The sequence below is a fragment of the Rhinopithecus roxellana genome, chromosome 19 (genome assembly GCF_007565055.1).
Source record: "Rhinopithecus roxellana isolate Shanxi Qingling chromosome 19, ASM756505v1, whole genome shotgun sequence".
NCBI classification, from domain to species: domain Eukaryota; kingdom Metazoa; phylum Chordata; class Mammalia; order Primates; family Cercopithecidae; genus Rhinopithecus; species Rhinopithecus roxellana.
The window spans coordinates 33353446-33363328 of record NC_044567.1 but is presented as its reverse complement, the minus strand read 5'-3'; the positions used below and the strand labels follow the sequence as shown (position 1 = coordinate 33363328).

The following is a 9883-nucleotide window of genomic DNA, read 5'->3' as shown; positions in this document are numbered from 1 at the left end:
CAGAGAAGGTGGTTTTGTTTTTGGTTTTGTTTTTTTAAATTGAGACAGGGTCTCGCTATGTTGCCCAGGCTGGTCTTGAACTTCTGGGCTCCAGCCGTTAGCCCACCTCGACCTCCCAAAGTGCTGGGTTACCAGAGAGAAGATGTTTTTTGCTATTAGAAGAACCCTAGTGCTGAAACCCCAGAGTTGGGGGAAGGTACTAACTTCTTGGTTTTTAAGGAGGAACTCACCCTGAGGGCAGGTATATGCTGAGTGTATAGAAAGGCAGAGAAGCAGAGAGGCATGGGCTTTGGAAATCAAATGCTCCTGGGTTCCAATCCTGTTTTCCCCATATTCCCAAGTGATGTGCCCTTGGCCAGGTTGCTTAACCTTCCTGAACCTGAGTTGCTGCCCCTACTTAGTTGACAAATATTTACTGAGCACCAATCTAGGCACCAGAAGTGACCAGTCCAAGTCCTGGCTCACATGGGGCACATGGCCGAGTCTGAGAACATGGGGATGAGAACGCCTGCCTTGTGGGAGCAGGTGGGATGCTTAATCCAGGTAACCTCTAAGTGCCCCTTAGCATTTAAATGAGAGTGACTAAAAATAGATGGGCTGAAGGGAGGATCCCTTGAGCCCAGGAGTTGGAGACCAGCCTGGGCAACATAGTAAACCCTGTTTCAAAAAAATATAGAGATTAATAGATGGGTGCTTTTTGGGAGGAGGGTGATCCTGTCTGCTGCTCAGGTTGGGGACCCTAGGAATGAGGAAGGGAAGCAGGCACGGGGAGCAGTGGCCAGGAAGCCCCTGAATGCCTGGGGTCCTGTGTGGGGTGGTGGGGCTCCACCTGCATGCAAGATTTGCTTCAGGACCACCCCTCCTCCCACTTCCAGTGAACCTGGCTTGACTGAGGTCATAGGTCACCACCAGGACCCCATGTCTGGGCTTTCTCAGAACGACTCCCTGCCAAGGAACCCAAGCGCCTCTAATAGCCTGGAGCGTCTAAAAGCTTTGACCACAGCTCAGCTTGCTCCCTGCAAGCCCTTTGAAGCGCTTCCTTCGAACTTGCTTTGCATATTCTGGTCAGATCTGAATCAGACTTGCAGGAATTACCCCTCTTGGTAACAGTCTAGGTGGCTGCCTTAGCTTGTCAGTGACACACGAGGCAGGCGTGCTGACGTAAGGTTGAGAAAGGTTGAGACGTATTCGATTCCAGCGAGGGGGCAGAGCCACCACCCTCTGCAGCTCTCTTCCTCTTCTCCGATGCAGAGTGTGGGTGGGGGTGAAAGAGAAAGCAAGCACGGGGGCGGGGGGCGGGGTGGAGAAAAGGCTCAAGTCATGTTTTTCATTAAAAAATAGTGCTCTTTATTATAAATTACTGAAATGTTTCTTTTCTGAATATAAATATAAATATGTGCAAAGTTTGACTTGGATTGGGATTTTGTTGAGTTCTTCAAGCATCTCCTAATAGCCTCAAGGGCCTGAGTGGGGGGAGGAGAGAGGACTGGAGGTGGAATCTTTATAAAAGACAGAGTGATTGAGGCAGATTGTAAACATTATTAAAAAACAAGAAACGAACAAAAAATAGGGAAAAAAACCACCCCAACACACAACTGCCCTGTCCAGCCCAATACCTGACACAGAATACTTTGTGTTTGTTTAGTTGGCCCCCCAACAAAAAAACAAAACAAAAACAACAACAAAAAACCTGTTCCAGGTAATTCCATCGCTGCTACATTCCTGTAAGTTGTCACTGATCAGTGCTATGGCAGAGCGGGAGCACCCGGGGTGGCAGCAGTCCAGCCTCTCCAATGACCTCCAGCCTCCCCAACCTAGGCAGGAGGGAGGGCTGTGCAGGGCTGGGGGCAGTGGGACCTGGTGGCTCTGCTCTGACCACGAGGCGCCTGACTGGCCAATACTTACTGGGCTAACATTCCCAGTGCTCAGCTGGGAGGCATGGGTTTCTGTCCCCTCCCCACTTCCCTGGCTGTGGGCTGGCTGGGTGCCCTCCCGCGAGTCCCTCAGCCTCTCCACACATCCAGGCTGAGTATGTGGCTTTCCTATGCTGGGTCCCTCTCCATGGGACAGGGAGCATTTAAGGCGAATCTCTTAGCCAGACATAGGAGGCACAGAGCAGAATCCCCTGTCGTCTCTACCAGGAGCCTGGGGTGAAAGATGTTCCATCTCCTCCATCCTCCTACTCCATCCACCCAGGTACGAGAAGGTTTATATGAGTAGGAAAAGAAGACCAGCTGACCAGTCCATCCATCCCTTCCAAATGTTGCTTCCCCCTTAAAACGGAGGAAGGGCCCTGGGCTCTCAGGCACCAGGTAGACTTTGGAACCTGTGTTTTCGGTGGCTGTCCCGGAGGAGAGGATGTGGGGCACCAGGATGGTTCCCTTCAGGTCACCCCAAGCCCTTCTCCCCGGAGCCAGGGAGAGGAGCATGCCACCAGGATCCTCACCTGGGGTTGGCGGAGGGGGGGTGACCATTTCCTTAGCCAGCCCACAGCCCCGGGCCCTCAGGACCTCTCTCTCTCCCACCTTTCCCAGGCTCCACAACCAGCTCAGGTTTAAACCAAATCAAAGAGCAAACAAGTTCCCTTGGAAAGTTTGAAGATTCCCTGGCAGTTCTCATTAGTTCAGCATTCCCCAAGTGTCCCGTTTGGAGGCAGAGGGGAAGTTGAGGAATTGGAGGAGAATCCACTTGTGGTTATTATCGTCCCACCAGGCCAGCTGGCTCCTCCGGAGAAGCTGGAGACTCAGGTGGTACTCCCTGTTCCCTCCAACATATTCCAGGTCCGCCTGCCACATTCTGCGGGGGGTGGGGGGGTGGGGGGGTGCGGGGTGCAGAGGGGGGGCCTGTCCACCCTCTTTCCCCCCAGAGCTACAGGACTCTCTCCTGGCTGGCTTCTTGTGCTTGTGCCATGTGCCATGGAGGAGAGGGGACGCAGGCCCCTCTCCCGACCCATGCCCTTTGCGCCCTTTGCCCCTTAAAGCGGGGCATCGTACTGGTCCAGGAACTCCCGAATGGGCCCCGGCAGCTGGGTGACTTTCTCATAGGAGTCCAGGTGGCCGTTGACGGTCTTCCGACAGAGATGCTGAAGAGTGGCCACGTTGGAGGAGAGGGGCCGGCTCAACACCAGGGGGATCTTCTCGCCCCCGGAGTAGATGTAATAGGCTCTTCTGGGGGGACTTCCAGGGAGTGGCTGGGCAGACGGCTGCTCGGGCACCTCGGTGGAGGGTTCAGTAGGTGGCGAGGGGAAGGAGGGGGCTCCAGGGGGCGGCATGTAGTGGTGCACCAGCTTGAGCACGCAGTCGAAGCGGGGAACCGGCTGCGTGCTCCGGGGATCGCTCTGCAGAGAGAAGCTGCCCCCCTCACACTGGATGCGCAGGTTCTTGGTCCCAGACTGGGTCTTGACGCTGAGCGTGAAAAAGTGGCGCTGGTCCGAGCTGTCGCGAATCAGAAAGGTGCCGGCGGGCTCGGCGCTGAGCAGCAGGTTCGCCTCGCCGCCGGTCACTGCGCTCCAGTAGAAGCCGCTCTCCTGCAGCTTGCGCACTGCGTTCACCACCAGCTGGTACTCGCTCTTGGAGCTGAAGGTCTTGAGGCGCAGGCTGGTGTCCAGGGGGCGGCTCATCCCGGCGGCGGGAAACTTGCTGTGGGTGACCATGGCGCACGGAGCCAGCGTGGATCTGCGCGGCGGCGGCTGCAGCTGCTTCGCGGCCTCCGCACAGCGGCCGCTACTGCATCCCGGGGGGCTGCGGAGAGGAAGGCGCGAGCGCGTGAGTGCCCGGAACCCTCCAGCGCGCCCGGCCCGCCCCGGCTCCCCTGCCTCCGCCGAACTACTGGGGCACCCAATACCCCGGGGCCCTCGCCTGGGCCCGCGCTCCGATCCAGGCGCCTCACGGAGCCCGCAAGGCTCCCGCCCCTGCCGGCAGGGTGGCCCCGGGCAGCCCCTTCCCCAGCGCGCACTGCAAGGGTACAGCGTGGGAAACTCGCGCGCGTAAGTTGAGTCTCCAGGAGTGTGGCCGGGTGGGGAGCAGGAGAAGGGCCCCCGGGACTGTCTGGGCGCCGCTCAGTCCAGTGGCCCCAGGCAGTGTGGACGGAGGGAGAAACCCGAGGCACGGGGGTAGGGAGGGGACAGGAGAAGCCCGAAGTCCCCAGCCTGAGTATTCCGGGAACCTGGAATCTCCGGCTTTCATCCGCTCTGCCCCTACCCCGTCCCCTCCCTGCCGGGAATGACCCGGGAAGGGGAGGGGAAACCGGGAAAAGCTCCCGGGACTGAGCGAGACCCCTCCCCACGCCGCGCTCCTCCTTCCTACCTGGTCCGGAATCGAAGTCTCCGTCCTTGGGGCTGAGCCCCCTCGGGTCCCCAAGGCGAGGCGGCGGCGAGGCGGCCAGCGGTGGCCCGCGCTGCGCCCAGATGTTGGTGGCCGTGAAGTCCACAAAGGAGCCTTCGCGCGCGCGTCCCTCGAGCGTCCCCTGGGCGCCCGCCCTGCCCCCTGCGCACCCCCGGACCAACCCGGAGGGGACCAGGCGAGGGGCCGCGGCAAGGGGCCGCAGCGGGAGCTGGGCCGGGCAGGCGGCGGGCGGCGGGCGGCTGGCTGCGCACGGAGCCGGAGCGGCGGCAGCGGCGCAGGGAGTCCAAGTCGAAGCCGCCGCGGAGGCCGCGCTCGCGGGTATATAGGCGGCCGCCGCGCCCCGCCCCCCGATTCCTGGAACTGCGCGGCCGGCCTTCTTGTAATGTTTAGTCACTACTCGCAGCAGAGAAAGGCTGAGCGCGGAGGGTGAGGGAGGGGCCGCGGGCGCCGAGGGCGGGCCGCGAGCAGGGGCAGGGACCGGGAGGGACGCGCGCGGAGACAAAGCGCGACCAGAGGCGGCCGAGGCGGCCGGTGGGCGCGGCGCCAGCCCCGGCGGCGCGTTCCTGGCAGCGGCCCCTCCCCGCCGCGCTCCGCCCCCAACTTCTCATTCACACTTTCCCCCCACCCCCCTCCCTTCTAAGAAGGCCAATTTCTGGCAGAGGCGGGGGCGCCGCTTCGGGAGCGCGGGCAGTTCTAGGAGGCCGACCGGGAGAGCCTCCCGGTTCCCCTTCCCCTTTTCTTGGACCCCGCGGGGACACCCCCTCGCCGCCACCCGGGCCTCCCCAAGTGCCCGATTGCGGGTCCAGGCGGCCCAGGCCAGTCAAAAGGGAAGTGGGTTTACCTCACAGCCAGGCCACGGGGCTGGGGGCAGACCCGGGAGCCGGAGGTTGGAGACGTGCGACAGTCACCTGCGAGCAGGTCCCAGAGGGGAGACCCAGGGTTGCAGGGGACGCCCCTGCGTGGCAGCTACCCAGCCTTGGCCCACTGCCAGGTTCTTTGCCAACCCTGACGCGAGTGTGGAGCCCCCTTCCCCTCGCATATAAAAACGCTTTCATGCACTGGGGTCTGCAAACCGACTGGGTCCAATGTGGGTTGGGCCAGGTGCTCCCGGCGGGGCTGGAGAGCTCGAGGGGGAACGATGGCCCCAACCTACGGCCCGCGTCCGCCAGAGGGCGCCCTGGGGTCTCCTAGGGGAGTGCAGTTTGGTGCTGCGCGCCCCAGGCCCTGGAATAGGCCCGCCAGGGGTCTGCGGGAATGGCTGTCTCCGGAGCTGGAAAGGTGGCCGAGAACGGGGAATTCACACCCCAGACTGGGGTCAGACCTGGGAATAAAATTCTAGCGGGAGAAAATTTCCGGAAAGCAGTTTTCAGGGGTTCAGCCTACTGCCAGATGGCCCACACCCCCGGGATGTGCCCCCACCCCCTGGGATGTGCCTCCCTGCCTCTCTTGGGGTGGGGGGAGGACTGGCGGGGAGGGGTTAGAGGGGAGGAGAGGAGGTGATGGAGGTGAAAGATTGGTTTGCTATTGGTCACGTCGGCACTGATGTAGATAGTTTGGGCTTGGAGACCTGGGGCCAGCCTTATGAAGGATGGCAAGTTTTGTCATCTTGTCCCCAAATGGGCTGTGTGGTGCTGGAGACACCCGAGAGCTGCCTTAGTGGCAGTTAGATCCTCACCTCTCGGGATGCAGAGGCTGTGGGCCTGGGGCCCTGTGCTCTTCCCAGATACCAGGATAGTGAGGCGCTGAAAGGGAAGGAAGAGACTGCCGCCAGGGACTGGGAGCTTGGGATTCCAGAACCTAGAGCTGGTCCTTTCGCGGGTCCTGGAATTGATAGGTGCGCACTGCCTTTGCTACGGTATCCTCAGTCCGTGCCATCACCTCTCTCCAGCATATGCTGGGGACTCAATGATATTTGGACAAGACACACAGTTTATCTGGGATTCTGTTTTGCCATCTGTAGAATTGGAGCCAGAACCTTTTCCTTCCCTTTGGCAGGCTGAGGCCAGAGGATCACTTGAACATAGGCATCCAAGACCCGCCTGGGCAGCAAAGTGAGCACCCACATCTCTGCAAAAAATAGAAAAAAAATTAGCCAGGAGTGGTGGCCTGTGCCTGTAGTCCCAGCTACTTGGGAGGCTGAGATGGAAGGATTGTTTTAGTCAGGGAGGTCGAGGCTGAAGTGAGCCATGATCGTGCCACTGCACTTTAGTCTGGGCAACAGAGTGAGACCCTATTTAAAAAAAATTTTTAAAAAAAGGGCCAGGCGCCATGGCTCATGCCTGTAATCCCAGCACTTTGGGAGGCTGAGGCGGGTGGATCATGAGGTCAGGAGATCAAGACCATCCTGGCCAACATGGTAAAACTTTGTCTCTACTAAAAATACAAAAATTAGCTGGTTATGGTGGCGCATGCTTGTAATCCCAGCTATTTGAGAGACTGAGGCAGGAGAATTGCTTGAACAAGGGAGTCAGAGGTTGCTGTGAGCCGAGATTGCACCATTGCACTCCAGCCTGGCGACAGAGCTCTGTCTCAAAAAAAAAAAAAAAAAAAAAAAAAAAAAAAAGGAAGAAAGAAAAAGAACCTTTTCCCATAAGAGATTTGAAATTTAAAAACATAAAAAAGATTCTGCACATCAAAGCATGATAGAAATAGAAGTAACCCAGTTCAACTCTCCCTCCAGACTATTAGGAGAGCAGAGGAGGAAACTGGTTTATTCAACGCATTTCACAAATACTGAGCTCCATGCACCAGGCACTGGGCTGGGCATTGATCTATAATGATAAGTAGGACCTGGTCTTTGCCCTCACAATGCTTGCAGGGTAATGGAATGGATTCTCCTTCTCTCTGTAATCAGTTCATTCTTTTTCTCATCCATTCAGTGTTACGTGGCTGCATGACCATACACTTCTGGGCAGAGCCCAGTGGAAGACAAGGAAGACTCAAGGAAAAGCCCTTGAGGTAATGGATGAGAAAGTGCTTTGTAAATTACAGTGCTCTGACACAGGTCAAGTTCATTCATCCATTCCATAAACCCTTACTGAGAGCCTGCTTTTGCCAGGCACAGGGCAAAGGGCTGGAAGACAGAAGTGCTGGGTGAATCCTGCAGGGGGAGATGGCTGAGGCAATCGACATGGGGCCCCTAGGCGGGAGGTACGGGGCTCCCTGCCTACTGACTCAGGAGATCGAACTGTTGTTCGGGCTCTATCACCCAGTAGTTGTGTGACTTTAGGCAATCTGCCTTGCCAGCTGTGCCTTGGTTTCCTTGTTTGTAAAATGGTTGGAGAGTAGTATCTACCTCATTGAGTTGTCTGAAGCTCCCACATGCAAAATGCTTAGAGTGGTGCCTTGCACATAGGACGTGCTCAATGCATGTTAACTGTCATGACTTTGAAAGCACTGGGGAGGCTTCGAGGAGAGGGAGGAGTGAGCTGAGCTGCTGCAGCTTGGGTTCATATGGTTGGCTATGGATGTAAGCTGCCTTGTTTTGGGGAACCGTACAGCTCCCATGGAAGATACATTCCAAAAAGCTGCTTGTCTTGAAACAGGTCGGCTGGACACCAAGCTTTTTTTTTTTTTTTTTTTTGAGACAGAGTCCCACTCTATCACTCAGGCTGGAGTGCGGTGGTGCCATCTGGGCTTACTGCAACCTCTGCCTCCCGGGTTCAAGTGATTTTCTTGCCTCAGCCTCCGGAGTACTTGGAATTACAGGCATGTGCCACCATACCTGGCTAATTTTTTTGTATTTTTAGTAGAGACAAGGTTTTGCTATGTTGGCCAGGCTGGTCTCAAACTCCTGACCTCAGGTGATCCTCCTGCCTTGGCCTCCCAAAGTGTTGGGATTACAGGCGTGAGCCACCGTGCCTGGCCTTTCCTTTGGCATTCTAATCTCTCTCATGGTTTCCTATCGCTTTCTGGATGAATCCAGACTCCTCGGTGCAGTGTGCGTCCCACGCTGCCCTGTGTCAGTTTCATCGGCCGCCACTGCCTCAGCAGCTGGGGCCTCATGCTCCAGCTTCATGGAGCTCCAAGCTGTCCAGAAGGTACTACCGTCCTCAGTCCTGGGTTTCTGTACACTTGCTTCCCTGTCTGGGGACAGGGAGGGAACTACCTTCCATACCTTGGCTGATTTCTACTTTTCCTTTAAAATTTGGCAGATAGGTTGGTAGATAGGCTGGGCACCGTGGCATGTGCCAGTAATCCCAGCACTTTGGGAGGCCGAGGTGGGAGGACTGCTTGAGCTCAGGAGTTTGAGACCAACTTGGGCGACATAGTGGAGACTCCATCTCTACAAAAAAATTTAAAAATTAGCTGGACGTGGTGGTGCACGCCTGTGGTCCCAGCTACTTGGGAGGCTGAGGTGGGAGGATCCCTTGAGCCCAGCAGGTAGAGCCTGCGGTGAGCTGTGATTGTGCCGTGGCATTCCAGCCTGGAAGACAGAGTAAGACCCTGTCTCAAAAAAAAAAAAAAAAAAGGCAGACACTCTAAACTTCCAGGTAGCTCTTTTTGCATTAACCAAAATGTTCTGACTAGATCTCCAGCGAGGATGTTGGGGAAACAGACTATATTTGATTTTTTTTCTTTTTAAGACTGGAATCTGGTATGCAGAAAGAATCTTTAAGTCAAGGATGATGTTGACTTCTTCTTTCCCTTGTTTTCAGAGACCACAACCTGCTTTCTTCTAGAGTAGTTTTTGGTTTTCCCTGCAGGGCTCAGGAGGGGTAAAGGGTATACAGATGGGGTAGAGGGTGTGAGTGCTAGGAAGCCCCATCCATGAGATTACGAGGCCTGTTAATCTGAAGACAAAGGGAATGAAGACAAAAACGTTTCTGGAAATGTGGGCAGAGACACCTGGGCCTTTACAGGGCACACTCCAGAGCCGTTTCCAGGCAGGGACCCCAGCAGAGAGAAGCCAGAGCTGGGACGCAGGCTTGCTTGCTCTTATATTCCCTCCACTGGGGGGGTCGAGGGGAGATCGGGCCCCTCTGCTCTGCCCTCCTGATTTCCCATCTAAGGGATTTAGGAGACTCTCGCCTTTTCCTAATCTCTCCCTTTGCAGAATTTCTGCGAAGTCACAATCCCATTTCCAGGCAAAGGTGCTTGGTCATAAAGATAATAAAGATATTCATTCATGATGGAGGGGAAGTACACAGTGGTTTCAGCTGCCTGTAGGGCTCCACTTACTCATGGTGTGTGACAGATGCTGAACCCTTCCCCAAATCTCATGGATGGGAAGGAGCCCTGGCGCCACGGGGTGGTCGCGGGAAGCCGTGGCATGGCTTGGTGAACACAGGCTTGCCAGCCCGGGGGCGGATGCTGAGGTTGCCATTGTTGGTGGCTGCATCTGCAGCTAGATGGGTCAGGATGCCGGCCTCAGACCACAGCGTTGCTAAATGCCAAACCCAAGGTCTCCCTGTCTTGAACACTGCTGGGCACTCTACAGCACAAGGAGGCAGCCGGGGCTGTACTGCCCAGGGCCTGCCTTTGGCTGTGCGTCTGCTGCCTGTGAGCTAGCCTGCCACACCTGGGGATATACGGTGGGG

General features: G+C 56.7%; 1 protein-coding gene and 1 long non-coding RNA gene across 2 annotated transcripts; one reads left to right on the top strand and one right to left on the bottom strand.

Annotated features, from left to right (window-relative positions):
• Positions 1 to 1323: 1323 nt before the first annotated feature.
• On the bottom strand, positions 1324 to 4636 carry SOCS3 (suppressor of cytokine signaling 3). Its single transcript, XM_010381918.2, has 2 exons — positions 4305 to 4636; positions 1324 to 3740 (listed from the first exon to the last, which is right to left on the bottom strand). Exon 2 carries the CDS (start codon positions 3650 to 3652, stop codon positions 2975 to 2977), a length of 678 nt encoding a protein of 225 aa, XP_010380220.1. The 5' UTR covers positions 3653 to 3740; positions 4305 to 4636; the 3' UTR covers positions 1324 to 2974.
• A 371-nt stretch (positions 4637 to 5007) lies between these two features.
• On the top strand, positions 5008 to 9483 carry LOC104677023. Its single transcript, XR_749996.1, has 4 exons — positions 5008 to 5334; positions 6339 to 6394; positions 7223 to 7301; positions 9050 to 9483. It is a non-coding gene; the product is annotated as an uncharacterized LOC104677023 (long non-coding RNA).
• The last annotated feature ends 400 nt before the right edge of the window (positions 9484 to 9883 follow it).